Genomic DNA, 18,939 nt, shown 5'->3' on the forward strand with positions numbered 1-18,939 from the left:
GTACGAGCACCAGAAAAAAATTAGGAGCATCAGAAATATTTAGGAGCACTAGAAAAAATTTATTAGCACCAGAAAAAATTTAGGAGCATCAGAAAAATTTAGGAGCACTAGAAAAAAATGAGGAGCACCAGAAAAAAAAAAATTTAGGAGCACCAGAAAAAATTTGGTAGCAACAAAAAAAAATTAAGGAGCACCCAGCAAAAATGAATGAGCAGCACCACTGCAAATTGTATATTAAGGGATTTATTGTATTTGTAAACAACATCAATTAGGAATAACAAAAATCAGGAACAACTATCTAAAAAATGCTGTGATGACTGATTGATATTTTGTGCAATAAATCCATAATGAATGTCTAATAATTATTAAATATTAATGATGACGAAACTGACAATAATACGAACAGTAAATTACATTTCTTATTATGATGCTGCCTTGAATGTGCTTGAATGGAATTATCTGCTATTAAAAGTCCTTCTGTTACTTTATGAAAAATAAATGTGGAAGTGTGTGAAAATTAGCATGTGCCCAAACCGACACTCCCATTTTTATGCAAATTTTTACGGACCTTCCCTCTTCCCCTCCTCTGACACTCCCCCTAAACAGAGCTGGACGCGCCCACTTTCCTGACTTTTTCCAAAGTAGAGGTGTCAAAAAACCCTGCTGAAACAAGGGGGTTTCATGGCCCTTTTAACATCAAACTTACAGATTGAAATAAGCTCTGTAATATTGTATAACACGAGTAGTGAAAATTACAAAGAGAAATCAAATGTTATTATATGTATTATAGTGACAGCTTTGCTAGAGATTATAATTCATGTTCTGTAAAAATATTTTCAGAGTTAAAGTAAGTGTAGTTGTCTTTTTTAAACCAAGAGTAAAATAACACATAAACCAGAGGATTCAGACCTGAGTTAGCATACAAAACCCATATTAAAACATTTAGAATTGTGGAAGAGTTTACAGTTAGAGAACAGATACAGAAAGGAATATAGCAAAGCAGATAAACAGTCACAATGATTCCTAAAGTCAGAGCAGCTTTACTCTCAGATTTCCTCTTCACTGAACCCTCCGTTACACATTTACCACCCTTCATCAAAGAGTTTATAACCTTCACTTGCTGATGAACGACCTAGAAAATCCTCAGATATAACATTATAATGAGTGCAATTAAAATATGTCTTTATTATCACTATCCTCTCTGCTCATGATCATTATCACTCCTGATTTGTATTTTATGAGTTTTATTTTTCAAACTAGTAGAACAAACACAATGTAGTTTATGTCATTATATATAGATATATTTTCTCTATTGTGATAACTAATATAACGATGCAGAAACAAAGTCGATAGTTCATGAACTAGCAAACAATTAATACAACTTAGATTTAATCCTAAAACAAATAAACAACAAAATTTAATTAACAATAGCAGAGCTTTCTAGACAGCTGCTGCACTAATATAAGCAGAAGAGCATCATAAAGTTGCTGAGGCCTGCTCCTCTCGTCCTTCACTGTCATCAGCTCTCCTTTTTTTTCCCCTTCTGGAGCTCCTCTGTTGGGCTAGAGGTGTGATGCTCAATATTAACACAACACAACACTCGTATTTAATACTTATTTAATGCCATATAAAATTAAAAGCTCTAATAAGCAGGTCTGGTGTGTCCATTAGACATTTATGTCCATGAATTAAGTTGCCTGTAGAATTTCAACACTTCAGCATTGTGTTTTCTTATGAGACACAGCAAATGTCAAGTTCATTTTCTACGAGCAGGTGGATTTGATCAGGTTTGAACACCAAAATCAATTCTGGAAGAATACACCCCCTTATGGTGTTAAATATTATTATGAAAACATTAATATAGGAATTAAGACTTGAAGCAAAAAGCAAGGTGAGCCACATAAGCTCTTTTCCCTATAGCTAATTTACCCGCATAATAATAATGTGGTAATAATTTCTAGTCTGGTAAATTGAATTTGTATTTACTTTTTATATAAACAGCACAGAAGTTACTTAAATCAAACATCAATTTTTAATTGAGTTTCATGAACTTTGGTGAAAATTACAGATATAAATATTCATATGACTTTATTAGTGACAGCTTTGGAAGTAATTATAATTAATGTTCTGTAAAAATATTGATCAGAGAGGATGCCGGCTGAAATATGTGCAGAGTTAAAATGATTTTAGCTGTCTTTTTAAACCAGGAGTAAAATAAAGCATAAACCAGAGGATTCAGACCTGAACTAGCATACAGAAGCCATATTAAGACATTCAGTACTGTCAAAGAGTTGACTGTTAGAGAACAGATACAATATGGGATATAGCAAAGTAGATAAACTGACACGATTATTCCTAATGTCAGAGCAGCTTTACTCTCAGATTTCCTCTTCATTGAACTCTTCATTACACATTTACCACCCTTCATCAGAGAGTTTATAACCTTCACTTGCCGATGAACAACACAGAAAATTCTGGAATATAATATAATGATCACGGTGCAAGGAAAAAATAATGAAACACATAGGTCAATGACTATCCAACTAAACCTTATCATGAGGAAACATTCTCCATAACACTCATCCTTTCTGTTTAAAGTGTCCAAATTCCCATTATTAATTACAAGGGCAGTGTTATAAACTGATATGCAAAACCAGCACAGACAGATACTCATTAAAGTTTTAGTGATTGTTATTTTCTGTGGGTACAGTAAAGGGTGACATAAAGCCACATAACGATCAACAGCAATTAGAAGTAAATTACCAAGAGATGCTGAAAGGAGTAATGCAACAAATAATAAATAGAGTCCACAGAAAGTGTCTCCAAAATACCAACATGTCTCAATCAGTCTGATGGCCTCTACAGGCATGAGAAGTCCAACAAGCAGATCAGTCACAGCCAGAGAGAGAATAATCATGTTGGTTGGAGTGTGAAGCTTCTTGAAGTGAGAGATGGAGATGATCACCAGCAGGTTCAGAAACACAGTCCATGCTGACAGCAATGACACAAGCAAATATGCGATATATCCATGACTTGAGTGTCGTCCTTTAACACATGATGAGTTGATGGCAGGAAAGCAGTATTGAGTCTCCTGATCCTCTGTCTCATAGGCCATGAGTGAGTCTCCTCCTGTTAGGAGTTTGTTCTGCTCTCATTTCTGTCCTTTCATTTATACAGTGTCTCGATCAGACCGACCAGCCCATTTACCGCCCACTCTGATGCAATTTATTTTTAAAAAACACTTTCTTTGTTTTGCACATTATCTTTAAGATTAAATCCATTTATTCAGTCCAGGTTGAGTTTTCTGCTGCTGTTCAAACGTAAATTTCAGTTTAGTTGTTTTAATCAGCTGCTTTGAATCATTCATCTTTTTAAATTCACTGTAGTGCTGGAGCTCATTTAAGTGAATCCCTTTGTGGATTGTATTAAAATGTGGTTTACTCAGCAGGCACAAAAGGCAAAAACTCATATGCAGGCCCACAAATTCTTAAATAACAAAAGAACCCTTCACCCGACCACCTACTGTAAATAGGAATTTAAAATGAGGATTTAGATGAATGTCCAATAATAAATGATGATGTGGATAATGATAAATTTGATTTCTCTTCATCTTGCAGGCCTTCTGCAGGTTTTCTGCTACAAAAATCCAACTGTTACATTCTGAAAAAAATGGTTTAGGTATTAAAAAACATTACAGTATAAAACATCCTATTGCACTATTGCTTTAATTCTCTTGTCAGTTTAGCAACAAAGAATTCAGCTTCAACACATGCTGGAGTCAGATCTGAGCTTCAGTAGTTATGTCAAAGCAGTAACTAAATCAGCATACTATCATCTCAAAACATTGCAAGAGTTAAATGCTTTGTCTCTAGTGAAGACTGTGAAACTTGTTCATGCTTTTTTCAGCAGCAGAATGGATTACTGTAATGGACTCCTCACTGGCCGTCCCAAAAAGACAGCCAGACAGTTGCAGCTCCGAATTCTGACCAGAACCAGAAAATCAGGGCATATCAAATCTGTCCTCAGGTCTTTACACTGGCTCCCACTTTTGAAAGTATTATTACTTGTTTATAGATCACTAAATGGCCTAGGACCTCAATACATTATTCAATACAGAATTCAAAGAGTTCAGTCAAAGCAGGCTGAATCTGCCTACAGCTACTGCTGTATATAAAGAAAGCATAAAAACCAAAAAGAAAGATTTTGGATGAAATGTTAACTGGTTGACGTTGACATATGGTAACCTATAACAGTACTTCCTGAGGGACCCTTTTTTTAAGATGAAAAAAAAAAAACTGAACTATACAAAAAATGTATGGTATGTATGTTTCCTTTGATATTAAGGGTGCTTTTACACCTGTGCATCAACTCTCTTGTTCCAAAACAGGAAATAAAATTGTTACACTGTTGCTCTTTGTTCTTTAATTTCTAAATGGACCAAAATAGCTAAAACAACTCACATTTGTCAGAGTTTCACGGTTTATTTTGCAGAGTCCCGCTCAGCTGTCATGCGTCCTTATTTAATTTATGACGATGAGCAATGAGACATTATCAACGGTAAGCTGGGCTTTCATTTCGAATGGTGACACCCACAGGCATCGTCACTAAATATAGAGCAGTTAGCTTATGCATTATAGGCATATATAGAGGAATAACAGATAAATTAAGACTGCAGTTGGTCAATGTTCCTCACGAATGAACAGCTGTCATTATTAGTTAACATGCTTTCACTTTCATATTTGACATTAAACGCACATTTACTGGTAGGAATGACATCCCGCCCTTCTCATAATTCTCTCTTCATATAGCCGTATTTATGCCTTTTACATATCCATAATAAACTGTGATATGGCCTTGCTCGGATCGTATTGCTTTCTTACAACCGATCCGCTCCAGAGTTTGTTTCAATCAAGCCGAGACCACCTGATTCAGGCAATCTCAGACCTATTGTTTTAGATTGCTGTATTGCCAAACGAACTGCGCTAACTGGGGAAACGCACCAGGTTCTGAAACAAAGGTCTAGGTGAGAAAGCACCATAACACATTTAATTAGAATTATTGTAACATGTCTTGGTGTAACAACACTAATCAGTCATTCTGCAATCCTTTGAGTGTTGCACCCAGACATACTTCCTCTTTTCTGTGACCCTTCTCTGCATACCAGAACTGAACAATTAAGTGCATCTTCAATATATTTCACAACTTCTGCAAGCATCATGCTCTTTGTGACATGTATAGACTTTTTATTAGCAGCAGTCTGGAGCAAGAGCCCCCGCACTATATTTATTGTTATTCTGCTATGTCCCTCTTGTCAGCAGTTCCTTCTGAAAAGTATGCAACACAGTAAAAAAGAAGTATGTTTGGGTAATACATGGTATCATACAAATTAAAAAAGATTGATTAATCTGTCGTTAGACTTAACATTTTTCTGATAAAAAATAAAGACACAACTAATTAAAATTCATTTTTCTCCATATGTGACCCAATTCCATTTTTTTTATTTTTTTTTTTTTTTGCTTATATGTGACACAGATCGGATCTGTTCTATGACCGCGTAAACACAGAAAAAAAAAAAAAAACACACACATATTCGGATATTCAGAGACCGGTTTCAGACCTCCTTTATGTGTGGAAATATATCAGATGTATATCGGATATGTGACAATGTGACTATCATGTAAACAGGTAGACCGGATTTATTGAGGCATTCTGTTTTCTACGTCATTAAACTTGCGACAATGTGGTACTTCTCCATGGTTTAATGACATAGAAGGAAGATCATGTGTTGATAGTGTGGTGCAGATGCTAGAACCTGCCTTTACACATGCACAACATCGTAAATTGTATGGCAAGTGTAAACACATGAATCGGATATGGGTGACAATTACCCATTGTTTGTGCGGTGTTGATGGATGAGATGTCTGTCTGTTTTTATGTTCTGCAAAGCAGGAACCTGCTGAAAAACAGCATTTATGCTGAGTCGGGCCTGAATATCTTTTAATCTTTTCCTGTTTAAATATTATAAATGAATAAAAATGAATACATAAAATAAAAGAATGTTTAAATGGACAGGAAAAAAGTCTGATATAGGCAACAAATTGTAATTGGGCATCAAGACCTGACAGTCTAAATGGGGCCTTAGACACACAACACTCAACACAATTACAATAAAACAATATGTATTTTTAATGATAGATGAAGTACCAATGAGCTGGTCTGGAGTGGCCATGAGGAGAATTGCACTTATAAATTAAGCTGGTGGAAACAGTTCAACACTTCAACATTCACTTTTGGTATGTAAAAAGGGCAAGTTTGTCATCAGTGAGCAGGTGGATTTAGTACCAGTGTTTATTTAATCATTCAGCTGTGACATTTAATATCGATATGAAATAAAGAAATATTAAGTACAAAGCAAAGAGAGAAGCATAATTTCATCCCCCAAACTAATTTGCATACATATTACATGTGTGCTACATAATTGCTTGACTGAACTACATAAACATTCGCCAACCTTCCTGACTTGCTGGAATGTTCTACAATCTGCTATATTGTTATTGCTTTTAATTATCTCTTCTCTATATATGTTAAGCTATTTTGACAGACAAATAGAATTCAAATATACCTGATCACATCTATATTTATAGTGACAGCGTTGCAAATAACTCAAATTAATTTTCTGTAAAAATGTTGATAAGTGAGGACACCGACTGAAATATTTCTAGAGTTAAGATGAGTTTAGCTGTCTTTTTAAACCAGGGGTAAAATAAAGCATAAACCAGAGGATTCACACCTGAGTTAGCATACAAAATCCACATTAAAACATTTTTAGTTGAGGCAGAGACTCCAGTTAGAGAACAGATGCAGTATGGAATATAGCAAAGCAGATAAACAGACACAATGATTCCTAAAGTCAGAGCAGCTTTACGCTCAGATTTCCTCTTCACTGAACTCTTCATTACACATTTACCACCCTTCATCAGAGAGTTTATAACCTTCACTTGCTGATGTACAGCATAGAAAATCCTCAAATATAAAGTGATGATAAGCATACAAGGAAAAATGAAGGACACAAACAGATCAGTGAGCATCCAACTAAAACTTACTGTGAATGAACACTGTCCATAACACACATCTGTTCTCTGAGAAGTGTCCAAAAATCCATTATTAATTATAAAGGCAGTGTTATATGCTGATAAACAAACCCAGTTCAGACAGATGCTCATGAATGCTTTAGAGATGCTTATTTTCTGTGGGTACAGTAAAGGGTGACACACAGCCACATAACGATCAACAGCAATTAAAACTAAATTACCAAGAGATGCTGGGAGAAGCAATGAAATAAATAATAAATAGAGTCCACAGAAAGTGTCTCCAAAGTACCAACACGTCTCAATTACTCTGATGGCATCTACAGGCATGACAAGTCCAATAAACAGATCATTTACAGCCAGAGAGAGAATAATCATGTTGGTTGGAGTGTGAAGCTTCTTGAAGTGAGAGATGGAGATGATCACCAGCAGGTTCAGAATCACAGTCCATGCTGACAGCAATGATGCAAACAAATAAATTATGATATATCCATTACTTGAGTGTTTTTCTTTGACACATGATGAGTTGATGTCAGGAAAGCAGTATTGAGTCTCCTGATCCTCTGTCTCGTAGGCCATGAGTGAGTCTCCTCCTGTCAGGAGTTTGTTCTGCTCTCCTTTCTGTCTTTTCATTTATACAGTGTCTGGATCAGACTGACCAGCCCATCTACCGCCCACTCTGATGCAATTTATTAAAAAAAAAAAAAAAAAGACTTTCTTTTTTTGCACATTATCTTTAAAATTAATTCCATTTATTCAGTCCAGGTTGCGTTTTCTGCTGCTGTTCAAACGTAAATTTCATCTAAAAAACAATAACTTTAGATGTTTTAATCAGCTGCTGTAAATCATTCATCTTTTTCAATTCACTGTAGCGCTGGAGCTCATTTAAGTGAATTCCTTTTTGGATTCGATCAAAATGTGGTTTACTCTGCAGGCACATAAAGCAAAAACTCAAATGTAGGCCCACAAATTCTTAAATAACAAAAGAACCCTTCACCCGACCACCTAAATAGGAAGTTAGGATGAGGATTAGGATGAATGTCCAATAATAAATAATGACGCTGATGATAATACACAGGCTTGAGTGTTCTGCCATGTCTGTTTTCTGCAACAAAAATCCAACTGTTAAATTCCTAAAAAAGGTGGTTTACGTATAAAAAACTTTTCAGTATAAAACATCCTATTGCACTATTGCTTTAATTCTCTCGTCGGTTTAACAACAAAAAAATCAGCTTCAACACATGCAAAAGATTATAATAAATTAAGTTCAAAACTAAACGCTGCAAAACCGTAATCGATGACTAAATGAAAAATGTACATCTAAAGAAAGCAAAAAGAGAAAAAAGCCTTGCCTCTACCATTTTAATATGTTTTGGTTTCCGAATTTCTTGGCTCTAGAGGTCAAACAATAAAAAATAAGGTCAAGAGTGTTATTCTGGAGTCAGATCTGAGCTTTAGTAGTTATGTTAAAGCAGTAACTAAATCAGCATATAATCATATCAAAACATTGCAAGAGTTAAATGCTTTGTCTCCAGTGAAGACTGTAAAACCTGTTCATGCTTTTATCAGCAGCAGGGTGGATTACTGTAACAGTGTCCTCATTGGCCTTCCCAAAAAGACAGCCTGACAGTTGCAGCTCAGAATTCTGACCAGAACCAAGAAATCAGGGCACATCCAGGGCCGGAGCAAGGTGAAATGCCGCTCTAGGCAGCGAACGATCACGCTGCCCTCAACCAAAAACTAAAACGAAAGTGACTGGTTATGAAAATGAAGTCAGGTGTCGCAGACCTCTTTTCTGCCGCCCCTATGCGCGGATATAACTGAGGACGCGCGGGTGCTGTTGCAGGGAGGGAGGTGTCGCGGACACCGCCCTCTCTATTCTGCCGCCCTATGCGAGGATATAACTGAAGATGCGCGGGTGTCGCGGGCCTCTATTCTGCCGCCCTATGCGAGGATATAACTGAAGATGCGCGGGTGTCGCGGGCCTCTATTCTGCCGCCCTATGCGTGGATATAACTGAAGACACGCGGGTGCTGACTGAGGTGTCGCTGACGCCGCCCTCTCTATTCTGTCGTCTATGCGCGAATATATCTGAGGATGCATGTGGTGAGGGAGGTGTCGCGGACATAACTGAGGATGTGGGTGGTAAGGGAGGTATCGCGGACGCCGCTCTCTCTATACTGCCGCCTAGGTCGCCTCAATGGACGCGCCGGCCCTGGGCACATCACACCTGTCCAGGTCTTTACACTGGCTCCCAGTTACATTCAGAATAGAGTTTAAAGTATTACTACTTGTCTATAAATTACTAAATGGCCTGGGACCTCAATACATTACAGATATGCTCCTCACTGAAAACAAAACTAATCCAGTAAATTTAAAATTCCAAGAGTTCAGTTTAAGCGGGGCGAATATTCTGCAGCCATTGGCTGGATTGAGCTTGCTCTCCTCCGGTCATCCTTGCTGTTGCTCCTGCGACAAAAACAACAAGTGGACATGACAGCAGCACGATGACATCATTAAATACAGAGACTTAAAACTATTACTTTAACACATTTGTGCCCATTATTGGGTTTTATTTATGTATCTCGATTGCAAACAAATTTTTTAATCGAATCTTTTAGGTGAACCGGTAGAGCTGAATCATTTGACACAATTCACGTCTCCTGTAAGTCAATGCAAACGTGCGATTAGACATCCTGTGGCGCAATATGCGCGAATAGCGTGGCGCGTGGCAGTGTTACCTGATAGATTTAAAAGACTGAAGAGTTGTTAGATAGAGACTAGATTAATTAAATATCACGTTTAACAACTATAGTGAGACGCCATCCAGCAGTACATCCTTGACAAACTGTCTGACATGCACTGCTCTGGGGTTTTGTGCTCAAAGCACCTGCTGACTGCCTGGAAATCGGACTTGCGCATATGCCGCAGCGCATGCCAGAATGGCAGAATATTTCAGTATTGCTGTACATCCTGTGTGTATTCAGCAATGTTTGGACCTGCATACTTTAGATCAGCTTTTAGTTGGTCAATGGCGCGGTCTATTTAAGTTACTTGAAATAGAAATGCACCTTAACACACCTCCTTTTTAGACCAGCACACCCAGGAGTTCAAAAAGTGGTGCAAATGGATTTGCTATTTACACAACATGGTGCAAAACGTGAAAATTAGGGTTGCGCTGATCTCAAAATAGCAGCAAATCATGCCAAAGACATCTTATTGTCCCTGGTGTATGATAGGGCCCATTGCCCATTTGGAGACATTATGTTGTTTAGTTTCCATAAACAGAATTGACAAGGTCAAAAGTCACAACTACAGGGATACAACTCCTTTTGTGTTCTGGATCAGGTTTAGTTTTGCTGGTTTAAAGATCTGCTGAAAAGCATTGCAGTAGTCCAGTCTTGAAATGACAAGAGCTTGGTGAAGTAGCATTGCTGTGTTTCCGAAAAGGACTGGTCTGCAGCATAAATATAAGCAGAACAGTATCATAAAGTGCCTGAGGCCTGGTCCTCTTGTCCTTCACTGTCGTCAGCTCTTTGTTTTGGGCTGGAGACAGGTGAGCTGCGCAGGTGATGCTAACATGCAGGGCCGGAGTGGGACACCTTTTCAGCTCTGGAGTTTCAAGTCTCAGACCGGCCCACCTCAGTTCACGACTGACTATATTAAAATAAGTAAATAATTAAATATTTCCAAATCAGTTTCTAATGACACTATCACGTCTTTTTTTTTTTTTGAGAAAACAGCTGCTTTAGAACTTCAAATGTTCAACAATCCTAACAGTATTATATGTCTTATCAATAAAAATGAAACCACTAAATTACTCTAACAAGGATCAAACCCGGGTCCGCGGCGTCTTAACCTAATGTGCTATCCGCTCGACCACAACGACTGTTTTATGGATGATGACACAACTGAGTTTTATCATCATTAAAATAGATCAAAAGAGAAGAGTTGCGGTATAATAATGAATAAAAAGGCTGTGGTCAAGTAAATAAATAAATTTAAATGTGTGATTGCTGAGAGCAACAGATTCTGGAGCTAGGGACACCAGCCCTCGCGGCCAAAAAACGGACCGGCCCACCGGGAATTCTCCCGGTCCTCCCGATTAGCCAATCCGGGCCTGCTAACATGTAGGAATTACTAGTGTATTAATTGGGATGCAAAAAGAGCAAGTGTCAAATTCATTATAACTGAGCAAGTGGTTTAACGTGCAGTGTTTGTACACCACAGTGCCTTTAGATATTATAAATATTAACATTTGGCTTATATAAATATTAGGTACTGAGCAAGCTGACTTTACTAGTGACTGCTTACATTAGTTGTCAGTCACATATCTTTACTATGTATTTTCATCAGTACAGAAGGCACTTAAATCAAACACACTTTGAAATGAGCTTCAGCTTAGGGATTACAAGGTGAAACAGCTTGTTTACTGTAAACGTTAATGCATCTTCATTAATAATGATCCTGTCTTGACAGTTTTATCGATCATATCACATGATTTGTTTTGTAAAGGTTTCAGTTGGCCAACCCCCGAGTGATATACACAAACTAAACTTAATTAAAATTGTAAAAACGTATACAAACAGCGAAATAAATGCATTCTGCAGCCCTTCATGGACAACTGCTGCATACATACAACAAGAATAACTGCAACATGAAGTATCTGAGGCCTGCTCCTCTTGTCTTTCACTGCCGTCAGCTCTGCTTTTTTCTTCCTAGGGCTCTTCTTTTTTAGTAGAAACTACAAATGGAAATCAACGATTATCATGTCTACCTTTGTTAGTGACAGCTTTGCAAGTAATTCTAATTAATGTTGTGAAACAAAATTGATCAGAGAGGATGCCGGATGAAGTATTTTCAGAGTTATAATGAGTTTAGCTGTCTTCTTAAACCAGGAGTAAAATAAAGCATAAACCAGAGGATTCAGACCTGAATTAGCATACAAAACCCATACTAAAACATTCAAAGCTGTGGAAGAGTTTACAGTTAGAGAACAGATATAATATGGGATATAGCAAAGCAGAAAAACAGACACAATGATTCCTAAAGTCAGAGCAGCTTTACTCTCAGATTTCCTCTTCACTGAACCCTCCGTTACACATTTACCACCCTTCATCAGAGAGTTTATAACCTTCACTTGCTGATGAACGACATAGAAAATCCTCAAATATAAAGAGATGATCAGCAAACAAGGAAAAATAAAAGATATGAACAGATCAGTTGCTATCCAGCCAAAACTTACCATGACTAAACACTGCCCGTAACACACATCAGTCTGAGTGTCAAAGAAACTATTGTTAATTATAAGGGCAGTGCAATATGCCGAGAAGCAAACCCAGTTCAGACAGATACTCACTAATGTTTTGGTGATGGTTATTCTCTGTGGGTACAGTAGAGGGTGACACACAGCCACATAACGATCAACAGCAATTAAAACTAAATTACCAAGAGATACTGTGACAAGTAATGACACAAATAACATATAGAGTCCACAGAAAGTGTTTCCAAAATACCAACACTTGTCAATCAGTCTGATGGCCTCTACAGGCATGACGAGTCCAATAAGCAGATCAGTCACAGCCAGAGAGAGAATAATCATGTTGGTTGGAGTGTGAAGCTTCTTGAAGTGTGAGATGGAGATGATCACCAGCAGGTTCAGAAACACAGTCCATGCTGACAGCAATGACACAAACACATAGATGATGATATATCCATGACTGGAGCGTCTCTCCTTGATACATGATGAGTTGATGTCAGGAAAGCAGTATTGAGTCTCCTGATGCTCTGTCTCATAGGCCATGAGTGAGTCTCCTCCTGTTAGGAGTTTGTTCTACTCTCCTTTTTGTTCTTTCATTTATACAGAATCTGGATCAGACTGACCAACCCATCTACCACCCACTCTGATGACGTATTAGGATTTTTTTTCAGCTCAAGTATGTGCGTCTCCACAGAAACACACTACTAATACATTAGCAAACTTTAAACGAAGATTAAATTAGCTTGTTGAACCCACAAAATCATTTCAAGAAAGCAGAAGAACCAAAGAGAAACATATGATAGTGCATGATCTAGCTAATTTAAATCAAATGTTAAATGCCCAGTCTGGATAAAACCATCTCAGAGTTATTAGAGAAGTACACTGCCTCACAAAACTCTTTTCTAATGAATCATCTGTCGAACTGCATCCTAATCATCACAAATACTGCAGAATACCTACTGGAAGCCACATAGACCCAAGACATAAGGGTTTGGTGAAGGAAAAATCATGGTTGGGGGTTAAATTTAGTATGGGGTCATGCAAAAGATCTGCATAGTGGATGGCAACATCAACAGCCTGAGGTGTCAAGACAATTGTGCTGCCCATTACATTATAAACCACAGGAGAGGGCAAATTCTTCAGCAGGATAGCGCTCCTCATACTTCAGCCTCTACATCAATAATCCTGAAAGCAAAGAAGGTCAAGCTGCTCCAGGATTGGCCAGCCCAGTCACCAGACATGAACATTATTGAGCATGCTTGGGGTAAGATGGAGGAGGAGGCATTGAAGATGAATCTAAAGAATCTTGATGAACTCTAGGAGTCCTGCAAGAACACTTTTTTTGCCGTTCCAGATGACTTTATTAATCAGTGATGTGAGTCATGTCAGAGATGTATGGATGCAGTCCTCCAAGCTCATGATGGAGTCAGACACAATATTCATTCTGTTTCCACTGCAGCAGGACTTTATATTCTAGACTGGACATTATTTCTGTTCAGTGACAAGACTTTTGTCTAAACAAAGTCAGACCTCACTGTCCTGATTTAATCATTACAAATAAGACATGATCATATTTTATTTTGGAAAAATAAGTGTAATCTAGAGGCCTTTGCCTTTCATATAAGCCACTTCTGATACCAAATGATCAACTAGAAGTCAAGTTATTATTTGCTGTTCCTAAAAATTGGATGGGTGACAAGACTTTTGTCAGATAGTGTATATTCAAAAACATTTCTTCAGTAACTATTGTACACATGCACAATCATTTTTATGTATTTAAAACATTTTATTTATTTCCCATAGTCCTTTTCATCCCCTCACAAAATCACAAGGAATCTCCAGCTGACAGGCTACTCTGAGCATGTGCAGTGCACAGTAGTGTATAAAATGACAGCGCATAGCCTTTTGTTCTCTTTTTGCTTCCCATAGCTGCCATGTTGCATCCCAGAACACTTTGGCTGCGTCCGAAACCGCCTACTACTCAGTAGGTACTGCATTTGAATTTAAACGTACTACTCGGTCGTTAGAAAAGTACGTTCTATACAGTATGAACGTGAAAAGAATGGAATTCAGGTGTGCTACGTCCGCCATTTTGTCATGGTCACGAGACCTACCTGCGTCAGTTGCGTCTCTTCACTCCCATTCATGAATTCACTCGTGGGGCATCATGGGATAGCGCAGCGTGCATGGGATGCGCACTCCAGAATCTTGCCGGAAGTAGTAAGTCATCCTGGTACTTCTCGCATACTGTTTTTCAAATCCTATGAATTCGGACATACTACTCGACTTACATACTGATTTTAGCGTTCTGTAAAGTATGGAAGTATGTGGTTTCGGACGCAACCTTTGACTCTGTAAAGCTGAGCTGCTTTGTTCTACTGTATATTACCCTGTTATACTAGACAGACCATTAAATGTAGCCTAAAATAATAAAGAATCAGAGCATGGTATATAGTTGACGTCAGAATTATTAGCCCCCCTGAATTATTAGCCCCTCTGTTTATTTTTTCCCTAATTTCTGTTTAACAGAGAGCAGATCTTTTCAGCACATTTCTAATCATAATAGTTTTAATAACTCATTTCTAATACCTGATTTATTTTATCTTTACCATGATGACAGTAAATTATATTTGACTAGATATTTTTCAAGACACTTCTATACAGCTTAAAGTGACATTTAAAAGCGTAACTAGGTTAATTAGGTTAACTAGGTAGGTTAGGGTAATTAGACAAGTTATTGTATAAAGATGGTTTGTTTTGTAGACTATCAGTTAAAAAGTTAGCTTAAAGGGGCTAATAATATTTTTATTAAAATGGTGTTTAAAAATTCATAACTGCTTTTATTCTAGCCGGAATAAAACAAATAAGACTTTCTCCAGAAGAAATATTATCAGACATACTGTGGAAATTTCCTCACTGTGTTAAACATCTTTTGGGAAATATTTATAAAAAAAGAAATGAAAGAAAATTAAAGCGGGGCTAATAATTCTGACTTCATAATTCCTATTCTGATATATCAATTTTGAAATACACAAATCAACTTTGAAATCATTATGAAAAATATGGTTATAGTGTGGTGAATGGCTTATTTTCTCCTATCTCTAATAGAATGTTCTTTTACACTTTCTTGACCATATGACCAAAATCCACATCTGAGTCATTCAAACTGACCAATCAGCACGCTAGAGCATACCTCAGGTGTGATGACAAGGTTACAGTTTGTTGTACAATGTCCTTCCGATGGCAAAGTTAAAAGTCTTCTGTTCATTTCCCTTACACTTTCACCAACCTTCAACAGAGTATATAACCTTCATTTTCCAATGAACTGCATAGAAAATCCTCAAATATAAAGTTTTCATTATGGGTAAAATAAAAGACATCAACAGATTAGTGAGCTTTCAACTAAAAACTTTCAAACTAATCATGTCTGAACACTCTCAATAACACATCAGTTCTGTGTAAAGTGTCAAAATATCCATTACTAATTACAGCAAACCCATGTTTTAGTGATGGTTATTTTCTGTGGGTACAGTAAAGGGTGATACTTGTTTTATTTATTTAGAAAATACATATTATTTGTTGTAAAACTGTACAGTGGGCTTGTAGAATGGAAGTGTTGGTACAGTAGGCCTCTCTCCAGGCAGTCACATGGGTTGGTCTGTCTTTGTTTACTCTTACTGATCAGTAAAAACATCAATGATGTAACAACTCTGAGGACCAATTATAATTGTTTGATTTATTCTCTGTATTATTGATATTATTAGAGGTGATCCTCCACTGAAATGTTCATTAAAGGTGTGAACTATTATGAACACACACACACACACACAGCACTGGAGTGATGCAATAGTGCCTTAGATAGAGTTCAGCTTTCCTGTTTGACCTGTGAATTGGAAAATTAATCATGGTGGCTTGATGAAAATTGAATAAATGACCTATAATGCATTACTTCACTGGCCCCAATGCTTTGCATAAACATTGTGTAATGAACTTGGAACAGTGCACTCACTACCAATTTAGCTTTTTTACTCTTAAAATCGATCTTAAATTAAATAAATGTTATATATGTTATAATTAATACAATATATAGCAATACAGATAATATATAACTTGTATTATAAGAGGCAGCTTTACCAGTTTAATTAAAATTCATTCATTCATGTATTATTAATGTTAAGGTGCTAAAAAAAATCACAGTTTGTGTCACAGATGTGCTTTATGACAAATTTATATGTTAATTTAGCACATGGTCTGTGTTAAAAAGAATAAAACACAAAGTTCTAAATAACACAATGTGTTTTCTTTAACTAGACGTGTGTGTGTTAAAAAAAACACAGGTTGTGTTGTTTTTAACACGTCTGTTTTAAGAGTGTACTATTGCCACACTTATTTTTTGCTTGTTTTTAAAGCAATTCAGTTACTTAAACATCAAAACATACAGGTTGAAATAAACTCTGTAATACTGTAGCAAGAGGAGTGAAAATAACAGAGATGTCAAATTTTATATATGAACCAGTGACTGCTTTGCAAATAATTATATTTAATGTTGTGTACAAATATTGCTCAGAGAAGATGCTGGCTGAAGTATTTTCAGAGTTACAATGAGTTTAGCTGTCTTTTTAAACCAGGGGTAAAATAAAGCATAAACCAGAGGATTCAGAGCAGAGTTAGCATATACAGCCCATATTATAACTATCATAGCTGTGGAAGAGATTACAATTAATGAACAGATATAATAAGGAATCCAGCAAAGCATATACACTGCCACAATGATTCCTAAAGTCAGAGCAGCTTTACTCTCAGACTTCCTCTTCACTGAACCCTCCGTTACACATTTACCACCCTTCATCAGAGAGTTTATAACCTTCACTTGCTGATGAACGACATAGAAAATCCTCAGATATAACATCATGATCAGAGGGCAAGGAAACATAAAAGACATGAACAGATCAGTGATGATCCAACTAAAACTTATAATGGCTAAACACTCTCCGTAACACTCATCAGATCTGTGTGAAGTGTCAAAATATCCATTATTGATTAAAAGGGCAATGCTATAAGCTGAAAGCCAAACCCAGCTCAGACAGATAATCATTAGTGTTTTAGTGATGGTTATTTTCTGTGGGTACAGTAAAGGGTGACACACAGCCACATAACGATCAACAGCAATTAAAACTAAATTACTAAGAGATGCTGACATAAGTAAAGAAATAAATAATAAATAGAGTCCACAGAAAATGTTCCCAAAATACCAACACGTCTCAGTCTGTCTGATGGCCTCTATGGGCATGACAACTCCAATAAGCAGATCATTTACAGCCAGAGAGAGAATAATCATGTTGGTTGGAGTGTGAAGCTTCTTGAAGTGAGAGATGGAGATGATCACCAGCAGGTTCAGAAACACAGTCCATGCTGACAGCAACGATGCAAACAAGTATATGATAATATATCCTTGACTGGAGCGTTTTTCCTTGACACATGATGAGTTGATGTCAGGAAAGCAGTATTGAGTCTCCTGATCCTCTATCTCATAGGCCATGAGTGAGTCTCAGTTTATTCTGATCTCCTTTCTGTCCTTTTATTTATACAGTGTCTGGATCAGACTGACCGGCCCATTTACCGCCCACCCTGATGTCATGTATTAAAAAAAAAAAAAAAAAAAACTTTTTTTGCACATCACCTTTAAGATTAAATCCATTTATTCTTTACAGGTTGGGTTTTCTGCCACTGGTTAAAAGTAAAAAAAACAAATAATAAATTAGTTTATTTGCTTTAATTAGCTGCTGTACATCATTCATCCTTTTAAATTCAGATTAGCACCGGAGCTCATTTATGTGAATCACTTTGATGTGGATTGGCTTTAAAGTTGTTTTATACCGTGGTAAAAAACAACACACAAAATAAAACACAAACGGCTCGCGATTAGAATGAACAGCAAATCAGCCAGCAGAGTATCAATAACAGACTTTTATTGTTCATTTTTGTAAATTGCACGACTTTTATACCTGTTAAGTTTCATGCCAGTACTCTGGTTTGCTCTCGCTCTCTCTCTCTTTTTCTCTCTCTCTCTCTGTGTGTGAGCGCGTGTGTGTGTGTTGAAGAGCCGCTGAGCTGACAGCTGACAGGCCGGGATCGCACACACATACTGTATTTCTGACGGCAGACATGTGAACTAGGAGAACGTTTTTCTCGTATTTCTGATGCTCTTGAACCACATGTGACAGATTATAACGGCTTTAACAGACACATTTCTAAGTGATGTGTCACAAAAACACTCTTTTATCCATTAAAACGTTATTGAAACCCATTTTCGGAGCGTGTATTACCAGTTGTACACGCTGTAAACGGAAGTTTTTAGCATTCTACCGGAAGACGCTGGTCGCTATGGCGCCCTCCATGCAGCAGTCATGATAAAGGTCTATACAGTGTCTGAATCAGACTGACCAACCCATCTACTGCCCACTCTGATGTAATCACCAATAAAAAAAATTCTTAATTATAGTGATAAGACAAACACAGATAACAAGAAAGTTTGTTCTTTCTTGCTGAAGAAATGATGTTCTCCTTTTTTTCCCGGCTTCTCCTTTTTTT

General features: G+C 37.1%; 2 protein-coding genes and 2 pseudogenes across 2 annotated transcripts; all 4 read right to left on the reverse strand.

Moving 5' to 3' along the window:
• Nucleotides 1-1,987: 1,987 nt before the first annotated feature.
• Nucleotides 1,988-5,755, reverse strand: LOC141376336 (trace amine-associated receptor 13c-like; annotated as a pseudogene).
• An 876-nt stretch (nt 5,756-6,631) lies between these two features.
• On the reverse strand, nt 6,632-7,755 carry LOC141376337 (trace amine-associated receptor 13c-like; annotated as a pseudogene).
• On the reverse strand, nt 7,623-13,320 carry taar20j (trace amine associated receptor 20j). The gene is made up of 2 exons (XM_073914571.1): nt 13,309-13,320; nt 7,623-12,921 (listed from the first exon to the last, which is right to left on the reverse strand). The coding sequence occupies exons 1-2, from the start codon at nt 13,318-13,320 to the stop codon at nt 11,899-11,901; spliced, it is 1,035 nt and encodes a 344-aa protein (XP_073770672.1). The 3' UTR covers nt 7,623-11,898.
• Nucleotides 13,321-14,476: 1,156 nt separating this feature from the next.
• taar20w (trace amine associated receptor 20w) lies at nt 14,477-17,969 on the reverse strand. The gene has a single exon (XM_073915200.1). It carries the CDS (start codon nt 17,885-17,887, stop codon nt 16,889-16,891), a length of 999 nt encoding a protein of 332 aa, XP_073771301.1. The 5' UTR covers nt 17,888-17,969; the 3' UTR covers nt 14,477-16,888.
• Nucleotides 17,970-18,939: the final 970 nt, after the last annotated feature.

The sequence above is a fragment of the Danio rerio genome, chromosome 10 (assembly GCF_049306965.1).
Source record: "Danio rerio strain Tuebingen ecotype United States chromosome 10, GRCz12tu, whole genome shotgun sequence".
Taxonomy (NCBI): domain Eukaryota; kingdom Metazoa; phylum Chordata; class Actinopteri; order Cypriniformes; family Danionidae; genus Danio; species Danio rerio.